The 21,585-nt window shown below is 39.3% G+C and overlaps 1 protein-coding gene across 1 annotated transcript in view; it reads right to left on the bottom strand.

Annotated features, from left to right (window-relative positions):
* The window catches only part of NELL2 (neural EGFL like 2), a 140,594-nt gene that overhangs the window by 108,948 nt on the left and 10,061 nt on the right, over window positions 1-21,585 (bottom strand). The window contains exon 3 of the mRNA XM_033057442.1: window positions 12,223-12,373. Coding sequence (XP_032913333.1) covers window positions 12,223-12,373 — 151 coding nt within the window. The remainder of the gene's footprint in view (window positions 1-12,222; window positions 12,374-21,585) is intronic.

Here is a 21,585-nt window from a genome sequence, read left to right as displayed (position 1 = left end):
AACCCCAATAGAGATACTCTGAAGGCATGAATGCACAAAAGACAACCCCAGGTTCTCCAACAGGGACATCATTAGTAATTACCAAGTGAAGTAAGGACCAAGCACTGCTGTGTTTGCTTTTATATGTACTTTTAGATCTTTCATTTTCTATAATAAAATTTCTCCAATAGATATAAAATCAATAAACGCAAACTTCAAAATAATTTATATATGTCTACATATTTCCTTTGTTAAATTATTATGTGTATTTTGGGGTGTGTACACATACATATATACACACAACTATATATGTAAGCACATATATATGTAAATATGGATATATATATATGGAGCAAAAACCCAGCAGTGCAGCTGTGCTGAGATAAGTGAACCTAGCAGATTGCAAACACAAGCTTTGATGGTGAAATTACAGCCGTTCAATTTAAAAAGCACTCCAGAACCAAATTCTGTTCTTAGACAGGTTGTCTCTCACATGTTGGACATCAGCTGGGAAAAGGCCTGACTAATTGTTTGTCTTTTTAAAGTACTAAGTCTCTCATTTTAAAATTCCCCAAGAAAATGACTTTTACACAGGAAAGAGAAACAGAAATAGATATTCTCTAATAACCATATGCAACCTACACCTAAAGAGCAAGGAAAATAATGGATGGGGAGAGATACATAACTGGGAGAATGGACGATTCATTTTAGTCTATTCTTGTGGCCCTATCTGCAATCAGACATGGCAGTGGCTTGTAACCTGAGTGCACATATGCTCCTGGGTGATATAATTTATTTTAACAGGCTGTCTATATTAAGGAATAGAAAAGACAATGATTGTAGTTTTGAAGAGTAAAATTGAGACCAAATCAAAACTATCTTGTACAGTCATCATCCCAAGGAGAAGGCTGGGCTAACTGCACATCCCTGCTTCCTTCAGGGTGTTCCCCCATAATGGAACATACCTAGCAGCAGCACAAAAACAACTCATTTTTTGCAAAACCAGCAAAGCACAATTTCTTCTTCCTTCCCAGTATTAAGAAAGCAGTTACAGTAATTTCACGATTATAAGCCGCACCATTTTGACTAAAATTTTGGTCCGAACCCAAAGTGCGGCTTATAATCAGGTGCGGCTTATATATGGACAAAGAATGAAAAGTTGCTGTTTTAGTTTGGAGGGTAGGTGTCCGCTAAGAAAGGCAGGAACATCTCTTTGAAATGGAGAATGTAAACCCCCTCTCTCCAAATTATTATAATTTGGAAATCAAGGGGCTTTCAGGTAAAAATATGGAAATTAGGAATAACAGTTCTTTGCTAGGGAAAGTAAAATAGAAATACAGTACTACAAAGAAACAAACTCCAAACTCTGACAAAGTCAGAGTACAACCTGACACCCCGTCAGGCAGGGTGTTGGTAGCAGTCCCATTAAATGGTGGCTGCATCCTCCTGCAGTGACAGATGTGGCTCAGTTGGAGCAGTGTTCCTGCAGAAGGTGCAGTTTCCCTCTGGAGTCCAGTGGTGATGTGGAGAAATCCGGTTTTCCTCTGGAGTCCAGTGGAGAAAGGGGCTCCCTTAGTGTCCCAAAACCTCTGTTTTTATCTTGGTAAGAAATGTTGGGCTCTTCCCCCTGGCTGGAGCAACTCCCAATGGGATGCAGTAATTTTATCAGTCCCACAGTGGGACTCAATGGGCCATTAGCAGAAAATGACTCGCTGGGGGAAGGATGGGTTGTGAAAAGATAAAGAACAATGCCCTGCCTGGTTTCAATGGATGGCCCATTAGCAGAATGTCTGCTGTTGAGATAAGGATCACTGTCCCCACCCTCAACAGATGGTGATAGAACAGATACCTTTTATCACACTCTGTATTGTAACATGCGGCTTATAATCAGGTGCGGCTTATATGTGGACAAAAAACCAAAAAGTTGCTGAAACCCAGAAGTGTGGCTTATACTCAGTGCAGCTTATAATCATGAAATTACTGTAACTAGAGTCAGATATAAATTTTATAATCAATTTACCTCCTCATGACCCAAAAATAATTTTTGCATTGGCAAGAAGTGGAAACTAATTGAAGGACTAGCTGGAAAAATTGCAAAATAGCGACAGTACATCAGTCAACTTAATAACCTCCTTCATAACTCAAGATTCAAAGATAAAAAAATAAGGTTACTCTCAACCCAAAAGAGAAGGGGAACATTAGAGAACTTGACTCCTCCAGCAACTTCTAAGTGTCTCCACCCAGCTGCAGAAAATAAATGAAAAACAAAAGGCACGGATATATTGAAACATTATCTCCTGGTAGAACTAAGAGCTCTCCTTCATTCCAAGTCAATAGCAGAACTGATGGCAGCACACAAAGACGCAGACAGGCAGGGAACAAACTACACTATTAGACACACAGTCACTGTAGAAGTATAAAACAAACACTCATGTGGGCCCTTATGCATGTAAGATAATGAAACCTCTGCAGATGAATCATGGATTTGCCAATAAAAAGAAGACATTTCTGTACAAATTTAATGAATTAAGAACTGCTGAGAGAGGATGCTGACAGTGATGCTGTAATAAGCAAGGAAATTGTCCTACACAAAGCTGCATAGAAACTGTGGACACTTGTGTTTTTGTTTTAATGGTGATTAACACACAGTTTTGACATCCACAGACAATATCTTTTGTTCTTCCATTTGGTAAACTAACAAACACAACTACCTTTAACTACCTTTGAAATGAGAAAACATGCATCAAAATGAAAAAGAAAATAGCCATTAGGAGAATTATTAGGAGAATCATTTATGGTTTATTAATAATCTGTAGAGGCAGCAGCAAAACACTATTAGAAAAGCAAGTGAAATGACAGCCAAAGCAATATTGCTTTCGGCTTGAACAAATGCCATGATGCTGAAACACTGAAGTGAAAGTGAATCATCTCCACTCAATTTTTTTTACAAAATGCTATGCTTGCTATTCCCCTTTTCTACATTTGTTCAGCTGCCTGGACATACATGGCTCTATCTGATGAATTTCAGGAGCTAGGACAAGACTCAGCACTGTCAAACACATCTGGGTGAACATGCAGAGTCTGCCCACAGTGAAGATCCTTGTCCCATCTGTGAGGCTGTAACACTTAAGTGCATGGTTTCCAAAGGTTTGGAAGAGTCTATCAGAAAATATGCTAAGCATTAACAAACAGAGCTTTATTTTAGAAATCCACGTCTGGCGACAAAAACACTATACTTCTCTGTACATTCCGGATTGCTAATCATTTGAGAGAAAAAGGAGGGAGTCCTTTTAACTCCTGAAGGACTTGCTCCCAAAGGAAAGAGTAACTGCACTGTACTGCAGTCTTCTCCTAGCCAAGAATCTCATTACTGAAAAGCTTCAGAGGAATCTCATCAGCTGAGTCACCATTTCCTTGTCCACATCAGCCTAGCCCTGTCCACTCATCACAGGGAGTACAGCAGCCAAAGATATCCCATTTTAAGCATCACCGATGCTTCTCCCAACAGCCCCAAGGTCTTCTATGCTGCAGAAGGTAAATGACTATTGGATTGAAAAAATAAACCACAATGAGAAGCCCAATAAAAAGAGTAGAACCTACACCTCTCTTTCTAACATCCGTAATCTCTGTGGTTGTCTAATCAATACCAGCCTACTTGATTTTAACCCATCCCAACAAAAACACACCCGCCCTGAATTAAACTTGGATTTAACTTCATGAGGAAATGATACGTGCTTAAGTTCTTCTATGCTCGACATGCAGAGAAGAAAATGCCAACCTGGAAAAAAAGGTTGCTACATCTCTGTAGATCGCTCTGTGCATGCACAATCATTGCACAGGCAGCAGCCAAGGCCACAGCATCAGATCAGCTGCTCTGCTTGGAAACCAGCCAGCCAGCAATCCCCAATGTACTGACTAAGGGTCAGCCTGTCTTTGTAAGAGGAAGAAATTTGTTTCAAATGCCCTGGAGGACTCTGAGACAGAAAACAGTGATGTTTGCTCTGCTGCTCAGCACTGATCTATTGTAACTTCTAGGCAAGAGTCAGGAGTCAGCAGATCTGCTCAGCTGTGGAGTTCTAATGACCATCCTGGCAAAGGGCACGTGGTCACACCAGCCTAGGCAGCAGCTGCTCTTTGGGAGGTGACAAACTAGCACGAGGGATACTGTGGAAGTAAAAGTCTGCACAGCAAAAGGATGCACAGCAAGAAGTTAGGGATTTAGGAGGTGAAACACCAGATGGTCCCGGTGCACACAGCAGCATCTTTAACAAGAGGGAGGAGTGGACATTCCAGCTAACAGGCAGTGCTGGCAATGCCAGGTCTTTGATGGCTCACTTGCTCATTTGGCATCCTTTCTCATACAACAGATACACATACTTACTCCAGGTCACTAATAATTTCAACTTCAATTTACAGCATGTAGACAGGTATTTCAGAAGCTAAAGGCAAAATATCATGTCTGTGCATTTATTACAGGGTAGTGGAGTTTTTAAACTTTTCCTAGTCACACTTGTAAGCATAATGCCAAAATATTTATTCATGGCTCTTTGATATACATTGAAAAAAAAGGCAAATCAATAAAATTGAAGAGCAATATGTACTTAAGAAAAAATATTAAAATCCTTATCTCCATTACTTATTTTAAAAATTCTTTATATGAAGATTTTTCTGTCAAAGTTCTTTCTTTTTTTAGGTTTCATTACATAAAACATTAAAAAAAAGAGAGATCCTACTCAGTAGACCCTGTTCATTCCACAATAGCAGCAAGCAATTCTGCTAGGTATAGATTATGAAGATATAAAAGCAACTCTTGCAGCACTACTACCACATTCAATTCACCACTTGTTATTTTCTCTGGTATCATGACTGGGTGGTCAGGCGCATGAGCTTTATTGTTCTGTGTTTCAGAACACTTAACTTGGAAGTAACACTAAGTGTTCTGAAACATTAACTACGAGTTTTTATTGCTTGGTGCATCCCCTAGAACAACATGATATCAAAATATCCCCAGACAGGTTATAATTTTTTCAACCTAAATGATTCTATGTTTATATGAAAAGTCATGTGGTAGCTTCATTTTACCTGTAATTATCTAGTTCCCACCTCTCACTTACACTACTGCTTGATCTTACTGGTTTTGTCCTTTTCCACCGAGAGCTCTATCTAGACAAAAGAAGACTAGTACTTTTATCAGGGAATTATTAATTTTAAATGGTCTTTGCTTTTCTGGATAAGTTGTAGCCCCTGGTGCAAATGCACAATGTGCAGGAAAGCCACCAATTCCATTTCTGTCCCTTCCTTTTGCTGAATAGAGTTTTAAGGCCAGACTGTAATTTTCCAACTTAAGATATTAGTGCTCAAAAACGTTGATCCATTCATTAAAACCAAATATTTTGACAGAAACAAACATTGTCACAGTAAAACTTGTGGGATCTAGGATGACATGCTTGTTAAAATGGGGTGGAGAGAGAGAGAGCACAAATATAAAATTCTCTGAAAGACTTTCTCAAATATGTTTAATGCCATGATTATTACCTATATGAAAGCAGACATCCCAAGTGAAGAAATCTCAAAAATTAGAAGAGGGTATTACCCATATCGACACAGAGTGCATAAACAGCAGGACAGCAAAACCACCCTCTCCAGCTGGTATTAAAAAAACTGGTGCTCCACTCCAATTTACATCCATCTTGGTGATCTCTCACACTGAAACTGGGCTTTTCCACACTGACTGGTGAGAACAGGACTGGGCCAATGATGCTTCACAGACTGCTCTGACATCATCTACGAGGGTACTAACTACAGGAGACAATAGCATGCCAAGGAAGACACTAACAATTATGCAAAATGGACAACAGCAGGCCAGTGCTCCAGCCTGGACACTGTTTGATTTACCAGCAAGCCCTTGCCAGGCACTGACAACAAATCTGCATCACCACTGCATCAAGTGGAGGAAAAAAAAAACTACATTCCTCAGGGGACTTCTCTCAGGTGGAAAAAAAAAAAACACAAGTTCAAGTTCCTGCTTCAAATCAGGCAGAGTAGAACTTAACCATGTGAGGAAAATGCCTCTGAAGCACCCCAGCCAGACATCTACTGATCATTCTGGCATTTACATCTCTCTTGCTGTTTATTTTCTTCCACCACAAAAACAATCAGTCACTTCAGCTTTGTTTCACCACAGCACTGCTCCTTGCACTGGACAGCTATGGAGAACAGCTGTGGAGGAGGGAGTGCATTCATGATGTGCTCAGGTGATGGAGCCCAGTGCTGGGACATGCAAGGAGGAACACCCTCCTCATTGGCATGTCAATGGGACAGAACAGCCAGCCAAGACATAACTGGCAGGGCAGAGAGGCATCATCCACACATATTCACCTGCACAAACTGCTGCTGCACAGCTTCTCTCCAGACAGAAAGAAGCCACAGCACAAGGCAGCAGCTAGGAAAGCAAGGTTGCAATACCCTGATGTGGAAGTGGAGGTTAGGAAACAAACATGTGAGGCAGCTCAAATCCTTTCCATCACTGTGATACTCAGTGTCTGTATCCCATTCAAACTAATAAAGCAAGTGAGAAAAAAAAATTTATGTCAATAAGATATTGTTCTTACCAAATCCTTGCAGCCCCTCATTTGATTTCAGTGGGACTGCTGTGGTCTGGAAGCCTTTACTTTGGAAGGCTTTGCAGTCAAGATCTCACCTCTCACCTCAGAGATCTCTTTGCTTACCTTCTAAAATCTGAGACCAACCAAATCAGGGAGGCAAAATCTTGCCTTACCCCCACTGCAGTCTACATAGCTTCTGCTGGGTTTAATGCTATGATCCAAGAGCCCATGGCCATCACAAGAGCAAGCTATTCCAATCCATCCAATGTTACTGCTGATGACAAGGCAAGGCTCCCAGTTAGCCTTTCCACAACACTTGCAGGAGCTTAGAAGGAGCCAGAAGCAGGAACTGAGGTCTCATCAAGCTCTTCAAAGCACTCCAGGAAAGCTATTCTTGCAAAAGGTGCTGGCTTGGTCTTGGAAAAATTCAACCCCAATATTACAGCACATTGTCCATGCCATTCCTATTTGAGCCATGGATATGAAATCAAACTCCCAAATTAAGAAATAATTCTGAAACGCTACTTCATGTCTTTGAGCAATTGCTCTCATTCTTCTCTCACCAACCCTATTTATCAATATATTTATTTCCATTTTGTTCTCACTAACACATAGTCCCAAGGAATATCAATCTTGCCTGCCTGAAATTTCCTCTTCTACTAAAAATCAACAAGAGAAGAACTTTCCCAGCTCAAACACTGTAAACACAAATGGCATAAACCATGCTTCTCATTCCCTTTTCTTGACAAAGTTTCTCCAAGGAGAGCAAGAGGACAGCAAATACAATAAACAACTTTCTAGTTGATGTATTAGTAAAAGAAAAAGGCTGTTTCAACATAACTGTTTCCATTTCCTACCCCAAAAGAATACAGATTTCTTCGTTATTTGTTTGCTCATAGAAAACCTTCTAAACAACATTGGAAGAATAACAAAATCTGTCAAAACTCACATTTCAGCTATTTCAGTGGGGGTTTTCCATGTTATAGGAAGGAACAAATCTTATGTCTCTTATTCAAGAACGCCTGTCACTAGTCTCAGTTCAATAGGCTCCACATGCATATAAGCAATCTATAAAATGTTCTCAAACAACTCACCCTGGATTAGCTGGCACTGCAATGATTTACATCAGACAGGCCAGCCTCACTTGATTCAAGAAAAGTTATGGAACAGTAAAGTGCATGAACTACAGGAACTTATATCCTACTGCCATTCTTTTTTTTCTTTTTTGGTTTTTTTTTTGTTTTTTTTGGTCACAGAGTATAAACTTAACTGAAGTTAAAAAAAAACCAAATTCAAGCAAGAGTGACATGGTGTCAATCAATTTTATGATAACCTTTATAGCCAACACTTTGAGAAACAGGTCATTCCTAACACCATGAAGGACTGAACAAAGTGTAACACAAAGCGGCTGCTTTACAAATATTTCCATCCAACCCCATACTCGGGGATAGAAGTTAAATCTCCCAAACCAACACAAACAAGGAACTTTTTTCTTTTGGGATAAAGAGCCTGGTCAAGCTGTCAGTGTCTACACAGAGAATCCTTTGTCCCACAGAATCTTCTCACGCACTGGTAAAGCAGTGAATGAATGAATGAATGAAAGAATGAATGAATGAATGAATGAATGAAAACACCTTTTTTATGACACCTTTGATGAAACATGCCAACTGCATCAAAAGAATAGAAGACTGACACCAGAAAAGTTTAAAATCACTAGAGGAATTCAAAAGCAATTGACTGTTACAAACAAATTCCAGAGGGATCATAATTATTATCAGACCAGTAAGAAACAGAAACTAAGATTCAATACCAAAAAATCAAAATACAGAACACTGCAACCCTCCACTATCCCCACAAAGAATATCATGGAGTGTTCTAAAAAGAAGAAATAAGCTACTACCTCCTTTGGCAAATGGAACAGCCATATACAGCTTTAATGTTTGAAAATTAATCCCATATTACCTAAAAGCTGCCCTGCAATTATTGACTTAAGTGGCAAATATTGGCTTCAAAAGAAAGCTTTTCTCAGTGTAAGAGTTTTGCAGCAGATTTTGTGGTGTCAGAGAGGACACTTCATACTGCAGTCCAGAAATACTGACACTCATACATCAAAAGCAGGGAACATACAGTTCCACCTCTATTTTAATACAATGGTCAAATGAGAGAACAAAATTCATGCATCAGGAGTTCACCTCTGGCAACTTATCTCCTTGTAGCATAAATCAGTATGAGAGAAAATGTCACAGATAAGTTCCTCCTACATACTGAAAGAGGTTTGAAACTGTTGTACAGTACAGCCCATTTGACAGCAGATAACCACAAGATACCAACTGCTGTGAAAACAAATGCTAAGGAAGGCAGAAATTGAATAAATTAGTAGAGATACAAATTAAGTGTAGGAAATTCCTGTCCATAATATACTATTGATTTCAGTTCTCTGTTCCAGGATATAAAAAGCACCAACCAAAGGAAAGAATCGTTAAACTACACCCCAGCAGTTTAATCCTTTAAGGGTCTAATATGCAGTAGCTCAAGAGATATGAATGCAAGATTAGTTACATAAAGCCATCTAACCACAAAAGGAGGAAAAAGCTTTATCATCAGCTCCACTGTTGATGATTAAATGAAAATACATGATGGAATAGCAAGACCAAACATTTATTACAATCCCATCACAGAGTGAAATCACCTCTCTGCTGACTCTTCCATCAAGAGGAAGGTGAAACAAATTCAGAAGTGAGAAGAATAATACAGCTTAAACTGAGAGATGAAACACAGAGCAGTGTTTAACAGTGTTTCTAATCAGACTTAAGATATCCCTTCATTAATACAATTAAAAATATTTACCTTGTTACCATGAAGTACAACACATTTTAGGCAGGGCACTGTCTGTGGTCAAGGTAAAACCTTGAAGTTAAGAAGACATTTATAATTTCTGTCTTTCAGACATATGCCATATAAATCTGCTATATATAAAAGATGCTGCTTGAAATTCATCTGAACAATTACTGATGTGTCATTTGAATTCCCTGACATCACAAAAATTTTTTCTGAAATTATTGCCTCCACACTGTGCCCAAAATTACCACGGTCTGGACTCCTTGGCTGCTCTAATCAGTGGGGAAAAAAGCAATATCTCTGGAAATACATGGGCAAGTTAGGACAGGGCAGTTACAGGAATTGTTTCAGATTCTTTAATTTAAGATTAATTTTGAAATATTTTAATACATTAAATACTAGAAAAATGCAAAATCATTATAAGAGGGGAAGTCAGCTTTGATACTCAACTAGTAAAAGAAAAAATAATTTGAGTATGAAAAGATTGCTACATTTTCAGTACATCATTTCAGGAGCATCTTTTTGTGGTGACAGCAACAGTCCAGCATTAGCAAATGCCCAAGGCTGAGACTTACATGGAGAACTTCTGTGTCTCTCTCATAGCCCAAGGACAGCATTCAACACATGACATTAGAAGGGAAACTTTGTGAGATCAGCCCTGTCAACTTCTTAAGACACAAAGCCTTAAATAGTTGCATGTCTCAGTGGAAGTGTGCATTTTTGATGATTCTCAAAAGGGAGCCACCAAAAAGGAACAAAACCAACGACTACATAAAACTAGACAACACAGACTGAATCCGTCAGCTCTGAATAACATAAACAATTTTAGGCTTACAAACAAAATTAGAAATTTAGAAATTTTAAAAATCCCTACAATTTAGGAAATCCCCTCCATGTAAATTCACATATTTGCACCAGTCCCTAGACTTTGCACGGGTCCCTAGATCCATGCAAAGACAGGATGAGTTTTTACTCTGATTTATCTTCCAAAACAAGAAGTATGAATAAATGTACCTTTTCCCAGTTTTCAAAAATTTTCATTTTCTTGTACCACAGAAATGGTTTTACCCTAGAACCATTAATTGCCATGAAAGCTCTGTAAAATGAAGCACATAAAAAGCTACTTGTGTGATAACTAATTACATCCTTCAGTTAATGCCACCTTCAGCCTTCCTCACCACCATTCAGCTCCTCACTGCAAAAACATGAGAGCTAGTACTGACCTCTGCAAATTAGGAACAAAGCAGCAAGGCAGCAGTTCAATGCCAGCGCAACTGTTTTTGACACCAGCGTGATAAAAGGCTAAAGCTAGTGCAGAGGAGTGGAGTCAGGTTTGGCATTGCTACTTTTGCCACTAACTACGATGACTCTTCACTGACAGAGACTTCACAAGAAGCTGTTAAAAAACTAAAAGGCCTGTTCCAGCCAAGTCCCTGGTCAGAGGTGGGCAAGGTCAGAGATGGAGATCCAGCACCGAAGAGGCAGCTATTTAATACAAGCCAGCCAAATGCTTCCTTTTAAAATCTGCTTTCTCTTGTCTTTACTGTCATTCACCATAAAAGAACATTAAACCCATAAGAGAAACTACAAGAGATTCTTATCTGGTTGCAGTATTACCCACACCTAGGTCAGCCCTCATTTAGCACAGTTAAACTGAACAAACACTGCTCTGGCACACAGACATCTTTCCGTTTGCCCTAGCGCAGAAGAGACCTGAATGTGCTTATTAAAAGCCTAAGGGCACATCTAATGCCATCCAGGAGACATTCAACTGCCCCTTTACAAGCCTGAAAATCCTTTTATAAACTTGGCATAATGATCCTTGGGAATGTTCTCCCCCTTCTTATTTGTTTTGTGGTTTAAGTTTTGGTTGGTCTTTTTATTTGTTTTTTGCAAACAGTTGAATTGCAGAAGATGGGGCCTCTGAGAAACAGAAAAGAAATGGACTTGGAGCATCTTCCAGCACAAAATAATTGTCACCATGCCTGCTAATGAAAACTTGTACACTCATGTAAAAGAAACAAACATTTTGCTGTGATTGAACATGTCTCCTTTTTGGTTTTGTTGTTGTTGTTGTTTTATAGTGAGACTGTCAAGAAAGAATTATGGGACTCTACACAAGAAAATAAAAATAACTAGGAACCTAAAGCAGAGCTCACCTGTTTCTTGTGCTAATGACTGTTTAGAAAGTACACATTTGAAAACTCCTTTTTATTTTGTCAGAGAATCATAGGGAAGTTATCTTTAGTTACTATTACTCAAAGACATGCATAAAAAGTATCTTATTTCTCTAGCAGTCTTTATTCTATCAACAGGATAATCCTTAAATGCTATGTGTCATTCACTTTAGTTTTTTAAGCCTGACAACATTTTGAGTGAAGTGCTCTGCCATCCATGGGAAGATGCAAACCCATAACAAGAGGATTTTTTTCTCTTTTTTTTAAGACTGTTTGCATTTTTAAAAACAATGAAGATGTGGACTTACAGGGCCAGACTTTGTCTATCAGCGTAGCTACAGTGACACAACAGTTTTACACCAGCTGAGAACCTCGTCTTTGTGGTTATGAACAACAATAGAGAACTGGCATTCCATGCCCTTTGTGGCAAAGACAAGGAAAGAAAAATCCCTCTTGCCCTTCCCTTGTGACTTTTTATGAATCTGCACAATGTGCTTATCCAAACACTACAAATATTTACAAATTATCTGCTACACAACAGTTTTGCTCTAATTTATGTTCAATTTTTTTAATGCATGAATTCATATACTTTCATTAGCCAGCAGACAAGTAGCAATACTTACCTGTGATCTAAATGGTGAATAGAGAGAATAACCCCTGAATTCAAACGGGCTTGTTTTAAGGTCACCAGGATTGTGAATTCACATTTATTTCTTAACTTCTGAAAAAAGATTTCAGCTGTTTCTGGAGACGCCTTCACATTTCTTGAAGTATCTAAAATAAACAAGAGGAAAAAACACTCAGCATTAAATCTTCTGTTACTTTACATCCTCTTTCAAATAGCTTACAAAATAACAGGCTATTTCTGAGAAGCACAATTGAACACGTAGGCAAAAGCCAAAAAAACAAATATTCATTTAAATACTAAAGTATTTAAAACATTAGTTTTGCATGCAATGGGAGCCATTTCAGTGAAAGAGGACACATTTTCTAGGACACCTACTCCGTTCTGGGGAGAGGTGGTGGTTTGTTTTGATCCAGGGTCATAACTCTTGCTTTCTTCAGGGATGGCAGATGGTACCTTTATTAACTCATCCAAAGTTTGGGCTCACTAGCAGTGGAGCACAGTGACAACACTAGACATGAGCCTAAATCCTGCCACGTGACCTGAGCAACTTTTAATGACTTCTAAAAGATGTTATACTTGACAGTATAAATACGTAAATAAAGAAAATATTTTTTTAAAAAAAGAATTTACTCTGCTTTAAGTAACAGTTTAAGAATTCACCAAATTTCACTATATTTTATCACTAATTAATTGCTCTATACTCCAGTTGGGTGGTATTTTCCTGTTGCTTCTTGCACAAGATATCATGAACATTTGTTTGAGTAGTGGCATGCATACAATAAAGATTTTACTTTTTAAAACCCACACAAAGCCTAGAGTGATGCAATATTTCTGCTGAATTTGCACATAACATGCATAGAAAATAAAAAAGGCCCAAGCTTATCTCTAGAGAGATAACTTACAAAATAAGATGTCAAATGCTAGAAAAATAATTCCTAATCTCCAGAATATATTAATATACAAATTAATATACATTATAAAATTAAAATACATTTTTAATGCACAAAATCAATTCATTAGCATGTGTAATCAACCGTGTAAGAACCAAATCCATTCACAAGCTTCTTGTCACAGCAATTTGACCATTCTGCCCTACCTGGGGACACTAACTCAGGAACAGCAGGAGAGAGCTAACAGCAATAGAACTGGTGATTTTCTTTCGGCAGCACTGGAGCTGAGCTCTCAAGTACATCACTCTCAGCTTACACCACTGTTCTTAAAACAGTTTTATTCTTTAAGTTGGACCTATGAAGATGCTGCTCTCCATTAACAGAAACAGTTTATTTTGGTTTATGGATCAGGAATATTTTATTATCGGTTTAGGAAATGCAACAACCTATGCAACAATGAAGTCCTAACCAAGCTCCTGAAAAGTCTCTTTAGTTTGTTTTTCACAAAGGTGAATCCAAAAGAAAAAAAAAAAAAGGAAAAAGTTAATTTCCAGCAAACTTCTCATAAGCAATTAATGAAAGAAAGTACATGCTTAACAGCCCTACCCTTAAAGAAGGCCAGTCTATGCATTTACAACTATCCCCCCACTTCTACAGGACCTTTTATTCTAACTGGAACTATTGGAATGCAAACACTGCACTGCAGATGGCCAATGCTTTAGCAAGAAAACAAACTCTCACCCTCACATGGAGCTCTCCAGAGCCACCCCAGTCCTCATTGCTGTGTGAGCGGCTGGAGAAACACAGAGCTGCCCAAGACCCACAGACAGGAATCATTTATGAGGTCTCTTCATGTCACCCTGAATCATTACCTGATCCCTACACTGGATGAGAATTTTCAATCCTTTCTTCTATAAAACCTTCTCTGGGTACCCTATAATCATTGACTTTGGCCTCAGATAACCTTCTTGCATACAGACAATAGCCTGACTGCATCATGCTGGCAGCCTGTACACTAAGATTACCACCACACTAACTGCTGGAGTGTTACCCTGCCAAAACACACGGCCATTCAGTTTTGGTACTGCAAATAGGTCAGGTCATACTTGCTGCTCAAAAAAAGTTACACAGCCTTTTGAATTATTACTACTCTTATGAATCACAACACTCTTTGCTCAGGGCAGGTACCAGGTGCATTTCTTAAAAGCAAGATGACTGAAAGGTCCTTGATCTGTCAGATCCATTCTTTTCACACTAACACAAGAGTGCAAATCCCTCCTTCCAATTGCCTTTGAACACTAGCAGTAGGTGCTTGATAGATCACCAGCTGTGCTCAATAAATATTGCTCCAGGCTTCTTCTTGATATTTTGCTTCTAGTAATCAGTTTAAGACCCAACAAAAATACTTTACTGGAACTGGGCTTCTTCCATAATAGCTTGGAAAAATCAGACTGGTATATCTCAGACAATAATCTGCAGTTTCTCAATAGTTACATAAAAACCTCATACTGTGAACATTTCTAATTCACAAAACCAAAGGCATAAATCTTTTCAACTTGGAGTGCAAAAATAAGGAGAGAATTATTAGTTTGAATGAGAAATTTGTCTCTAACCATGACACATATATTTTGGGTTCATTTCCCTACAATATTGCATGTGTTTGGTTTGACCACACCACAACAATTCACAAATCCACAGTGCCACCACTCCATCTTTAATTTATAGAAATAGGGAAGTGCCAATTAAAGAAACATAAATCCAAACTCAAAGCATGCCTCACTCCTTGATCAGGCTAGATCCTTTAAGATCTAACACTGCAAAGCAAAGGCCAGCATAAAAAACCACTGACCATAATTCCTGCTGTAACTCAGCCCTTCAGAAGATAAGCTTAGCAGCTGCCTGTGCCCCCAAAAGCCCTCACTGTTAGGACACATTTTCCCTTCTCAGAGACAATCTGCAGTCAGAGCTCTGCAGCAAACACCAACATCACACCAGAGTTTCCTGGAGGGGTCAAGAGCAGACATTGTCATTTCAGTCATGTTAATGAGATAATAATTACTCCACTTTAACAAAGACAGCAAGTAACTTGCACCAGGATTCACTCCGTAAGTTCAAAGGACTTCCACCAGTCCAAATGGATATTGGAGAAAGAAGCAGCTTTACCCTTTGTGATCACCAGCCTTTAACTGATCTCATCTGTGGTGACAACTGCATTCATAAAAACACATGAAGAACTATTACTGCCAACTGATCCATTCTTAATCAGTCCAGCCATGCCTCCTCACAAAAAAAGAAAAAAAAAACCAGAAACAAATACAAAACAAACCAAAAACAAACAAAAAAAAAACACCTTAGGGTAAGCCATTCCCGACCATGCATTTCCAGTCCACAATAAATAAAACAATTATTAAATGGAATGAGTAACTTTTCCTAGCAAAGGGTGAGCTCAAATTTTAGAAGAGCATCTAAAAGTAAACACACAGTATGAACTGAATTATTAAAAAAATCCTGCAGAACAGTCTTTGAAGGAGGTATTCTGACTAATTGAGCTCCATAGTTTGTTTCATGTGCACAAAATCAGTTTTTAATAGCAGCATCTATAAATCAATTTTGCATCTGACTGCAGCTCTGTTGAACTATCCAAATTAAATTCTAGTGGCTTGTGAGAAGAAGGGGGTGCTGAAGGTTAAAAGGAGGCTGAAAAATATAATTGGTTCAATTTTGGTTCAATTTCCTATACTAGGAGGGATGAGCATCACAAGCATATATTCACATCCTGTCACTTTCCCACATTCAAGTTTTTGGTTAATATTTTTGTAACTAGGACCTTCATACAGCCTTCAAAGGGCAACTGTTTACTTTATATGGTTCTTTTATTTAGGTAACAAGTACAAACTAAGCTGCACCCAGCCGATGGGGCAGCATGCAAAGCCAATCCAAAAGCAGAATCTTTACAAGGCTGACAGAGTACAGCAGAATTTTAAATGGAGCACAGTGCATTCAAATTCAGGAGTTGCATTCTTCTAATGAAAAATGAAGATATAAAGAAGTAAAACAACCTTTATTAGACCAAAGCCTTGCTAGACGTGATATGCATTAAATCCTTCAGTAGAAAGGCTGGTTGTTTTGCTATTTAAACCGATATATAAGATCAGCTCATAAAACATTTTGAGCTACTTTACCTATAAATTTTTCTATTCTCTTCTCAAAGATTCCCAGTTATTTCACAGAGAACAGCAAAAAAAAGCAGCTGTAATTTTCCAAACCCACATAAACCTGAGTTGGATTTTCCATGGCTGTAGAAAGGAGCTGTGCAAGAGTCTGCAGGAAAGTGTTGCAGTTCTACCTGAAGTTTAAAAGACTGCAAGGAACAGAGTAAACACTAACCCTGCAAGACTCCCACTGGGGTCATTCCCAAAGGGTGTGCTTAGAGGACAGGGCCCAGGAGCACTGCCAAGCTCCCAAGCCTGGGTGAACTTTAGTGCCCTCTGTAAACTGGATCCAACCTGGTCTCCCCAGAACAAACACAAATGTCAGGAACAAGGACACTAATAATTAATTTCCCAAGTGGCATGATCAGGACCTTGGGATATTCCACAGACTGTTTAGGGACACAGCCCACAAACTGCCCTTGTAGTTTTGATAGCCCCATGGTGTGGTGTGTCTGCCTTCTTACTTCCACTAAAGAAATGCTCCAGCAAGGATGCATGCAGATAGAAATGCAGTGGATGAGAAGGAGAAGAGGGCAAAATGCTCTTCAGCTGAAACTAAATAATCAAAACAAAAACCGACTTGAAGCCAAATCATTAAATCAAATAAAAACAAGGGGGGAAATGTCACAGTTTGTTCTTGCAGCATTTGGGGAAGTTCCAACTGCCTTTGCTTTGTAGCTTCCTCTGTTCTGAATGTCAGCTACAGCTTTGGTGTGTCATCCAGCAAGGGCTTTCCTCCAGCTCAAACCATATGCAGAGTCCCACAAGTCACAATGAACTGACACAAAAGACTAGAAGACCTGTTTCTGAAAACATTTTTCCCCAATTATATTGGCTGTTCTTATATCTTTATATATAAGGATATAGTAATAATGTGTTCTCATATCCTTATATATATCTTTATACTTATATCCTTAAAAAATGGTAATCATATCACTTCTGGCCAAGACTCTGGCTCACCTATATGCTAGATACTTTGATGTTTAAAGTCATTCTGGTACAGTTGGGAACACAAATGCGCTGTGGAACAAGAGGAAGGAAAAGCTGAGAGCCTGAACAACTTGGCTTGAATCAGGACAACTAGGATAGACTTTGCAAATCCTTTGCAAATAGACTGTCTGTGGGAAACGACAGCTGTAATACATATTCCCTATGAACTGACAATAATACCACTGAAATCTGCCTAGAAGCATTCTGCAAGAGACGACACAAAACAAGTTTGGAGGTGATTATACTAGTGGCTGGGTTAAGCCTCTGAGCTTATACACCAACCTGCTGCTTCTAGAAACCAAGGCAAGTCAGATGGGACTGAATCATTCTGCAACAGATTTGGTACCACGGCTCTCTCAATCTGTCTTAAGCTGCCAGAGCACAATGCTAAGACACTTCGACATCTTTCATCTTTCCCTGGGCTGTTGTCCCTTCAGCAAAGAGGGAATCTGCACCAGGATTACAAGTGAGAATAATTTCCTGTAATGTAAAGCAGCCCAGCTGCTCTGCAAAAAGTCAGGTGTGCTCTTCCAAAAATGTCGGGTCCATGAACAAGGATTTCATGACTTTCAGACTCAGTAGGCAAAAAGTAAATAAAAGATAAATAGTTATAGAAAAGGTTCTAGTTACTGTATCTGCAATAGCATATTTCTGACAATTTTTCAAACCTTTTTGCAAATGACAGGAAAAGAAACCTAATTGCAGGCAAATCTGAACTTTGAACATGGAGGACTCCAGATTAGAAGTCTGTATTCTCAGCACAGGAGGCTTAAACAGCTGATTTGCTAACAAGCAGTAAAGATCCTGCCACACTAGACTGTCAGTAAAACAACTCCTACCAAACTGCCACAGAAGAGAATGTGCTCTCCTGAACATTTCTGAAAGCAATTTTAGAAATGTATAGATAACACACAGGGAAGCACCACACACACAAAAGTACTATCAGGAATTTTTAAAGGCATACAGGATACAAAAAACTTCTGTTCCTTGTACACCAGAAATACTATTCCTTTCAGAGAAACTGTCATCATGCTAGATACTATCACCAGGAGAGAGGGTGTTACTCAGTGGGGACCTATTACATGACAGCAAAATAATGAAGATAAAATACTTCTATTCTTGTTACTGAAATTCCACTCCTAGGAAATTAAAATGTGTGCTGCGTGGTATGCTCTGCCATGTATTTATTATTGTAATGATTTCTGGTGATTTATAGGTTTCCGGGTTATCAATTATACAATGCAATTGCTTTTTTGATTACTAGTTTTTGCTAGCCTATACTCCAACACTATTCTTAAATCCTTTTAAAGTTTTGAAGATGCTTTGTATGTGCTCCCTCATAAGTAGAATCACATACTGCTAATTAAAATTACATCATTTAGGTTTTTCACAGCCAACACTGCTATAAAACCTGCTATGTTTGAAGAAGGACACTAATATAGCACAGAGTGGGATTTCTTTTGTTTCTTCATTTCAATGAAGTTAAAAGGTTACAGCTACTATAGTTTTATAAACACATATGTGTATATAAACATGAACTCCCTTTAGGCACATAACAGCTTTCTAGAAGCTGCTTTGAGAACACCTTGAAACCTGTGGAGAAAATCAAGCCTGCCTCATTTTCCTTGAAGCTGCCATCTGTGGCATATGCACCTAGTTATGCTTGGTTGCATAGTGTCACACGAGCACTTTGTGTCAAACTGACCTAACAACAAAACAAAAATATCACACCAATAAATGCTGTTAACACTGGGACATTGAAGAGCAGAAGAAAATGCATCGCCTTCCAGCCCTACTAGTACTGTAATAAGGGCATGACACACATGAGAACTGCTAGAAGACTGATTTTACTTTCAGTCCCTCATTGTATAGCATTGCCCGGATTTTAACAGTTATTCAATTCATAAAAAGGGGACAACAGGAGGAGGATAAGGAAATAGTGTTGCCAGCCTTTTCCAAATGAAAAGGCAGGTTACCAAAGGTAAACAAAGCCTAGTCAATTAAAACCAATAAAGTACAAACTTAATGGCAATAATAAATCATGCAAGAAAATTATGCTAGATGTAGATCAAGCTGCCTTACATGCCCTACCCTTCTCTCTAAAGATATGACACAACTCAGATTCTCAAATATATTATGTTCTAGTAGTAAAAAATCATGACAGACCATGTAAGATCAGCACTCACCATGGCACCTCTGAATTAGGATCATGCTTGGTGTGGGCAATCCAATACCCTCTCAGCATCCCACCACATCTCCCCCTCACTTGGTTCCCACTGTGCAAGTGTCAGTAAGACTCATGCTCTCTGCTCAGTCATTTTCTCTCAAAACCTCCCTTTGTTGTGACAAGTATGCTGCTCCTGAGGACCTAACTCCTATAGCCTGTGTTTCACAGATTCATTTAGGACCTCTTGGAAAGGACCTCTTAAGATCATCTAGCCCAACTGTAATCATTTGTTCATGACCTAGAAGGTTTGCCTTTTTTCTCCATGAAGAATCTGTTTCTCCCTCTTGGTAATGATTTGGATCTCTGATCCTAGTTTTTTTTCATCTCTGGCTTTCTAGGGTATAACTGGGTTTTGCCCACATTAGGGTTAACTTGCCTTTGGCTGACCAAAACTCTATGTATTAAGAATTTACGTGCTGATTTCTTTTCATCCAACACAATGGTGAGCTTAAGAAAGCATTAATATGAGATCATTCTTTCAGATGACCACAACCATGCAGTGTGCATGAAAGATTAATTTCTGACACAAGAGAATGGCCAACAGTCACTGACACAGATAGAAAGCACCAGAAAACTTAAACCTGCATCCTAACAGCAAAAATCGAGCAGGGCAGGGGGAGGGAGGCCACCACTGGAAAAAACTGTATCTGAATATGGACACATCCAATACCTCTGTTGTTAGCCACAGGTCTCCAGCAGCAGACTGAGCAAACAGCAGCAGATGGGAGGAGGAGGCAGGAGACTGGACTGCAAACAGAATTCAGGCACTAGCAGCAACAGGGAGCGGCAGAGAGACCACACCTGAGGGTAGTGGTAGGACACCAGTGCCACCGACCATACTGGAATACTTGGAAAAAACTCAACTCGCAGGATAACTGTTTTCATGCCAGAAAAAGGAAGGATTCGAAGGTTTTGAATTGGGAACATCAAAGAGGAGAGATACCAAGGAAAGCCATATACACAACTCAGCTGTGAGCAGGGCAGACAGGTACAAAATACATGGAAGACTCAAGCGAACCATTACCAGAGATTTCAAGAAAGCTGGGAAAGACCAGAGTTCAGATTCTCCAGAGGTTCTTATTTAAGTCAGGTATTAATGGAGTCCATGCTTCTGTGAATGTGCCCACCAGCCCTGAGGTTTAAACTCATGCCCAATTCATAAGCATGGATGAGTTAAAATTATAAAATGTTTCCAGGCTCTAATTAGCTCTTGTAGGCCTATTTTAGCCAGGCATCATCAAAATATATGAACAGTAATTTCATGACTATAAGGCACACTGGAGTATAAGGCACACTTCCAGGTGTCAGCAAATTTCCAAACTTTGCCCATATACAAGGCACACCAGACTATAAGGCGCACTTTTTTTTTTGCAGCGAGGATCCGCGCGCAACAAAGTAATGAAGTAGTAATGGAATTGCGCGATCGTGGGGTTTACTGGCAGGTGCTCAATTTGCAAACATTTTTCACGGATCGGCGTAGCCTTTAAACACAGCTCCAGGCGCCCTCCCCGTGCCGCGGGCCCCGGCATTCCCGCCCGCTGTTCTCCCACACCCTGCAGCTGCCCCCGGCACCGCGCTGATCATGGCTTGCGCGGCTCGCACAGCTCTTGCTGTTCACATGGCTCTCGCTGCTTGTGGTCATTTGATTGTGAGCATCATTTTTGTTGCTGCGCAATGTGAAACAGAAATTGTTTTGAGATCCCTTCAATACTCGAACTTTTTTCATATATAAGGTGCACGGGATTATAAGGCGCACTTCTGGGTTTCAATCAAAATTTTAGGCTTTAAGGTGCACCTTATAGTTGTGAAACTACTGTAAGTACATCAAAGAACAAGTTTCAGTAGAATACAAAGGCACTGGTGTGATATTTGTGTACCAGGTGTTTGATGTTACTTTGTGTCTTCGAAAAACTCTCCCTATACCAGATCAGTTTCACCAACACTCCCACCCTCCAGAGTACAGAAGGACTTAAAGGGTCATCCACCCCTCTCCTTGGCCTTTCACCTGAATGACTATGTACAATGACTACTACGCAGCT

This window comes from Catharus ustulatus, chromosome 4 (assembly GCF_009819885.2).
Source record: "Catharus ustulatus isolate bCatUst1 chromosome 4, bCatUst1.pri.v2, whole genome shotgun sequence".
NCBI classification, from domain to species: Eukaryota; Metazoa; Chordata; class Aves; order Passeriformes; family Turdidae; genus Catharus; species Catharus ustulatus.
The sequence above is the reverse complement of the archived record's forward strand: the minus strand, read 5'-3'. Positions and strand labels throughout refer to the sequence as shown.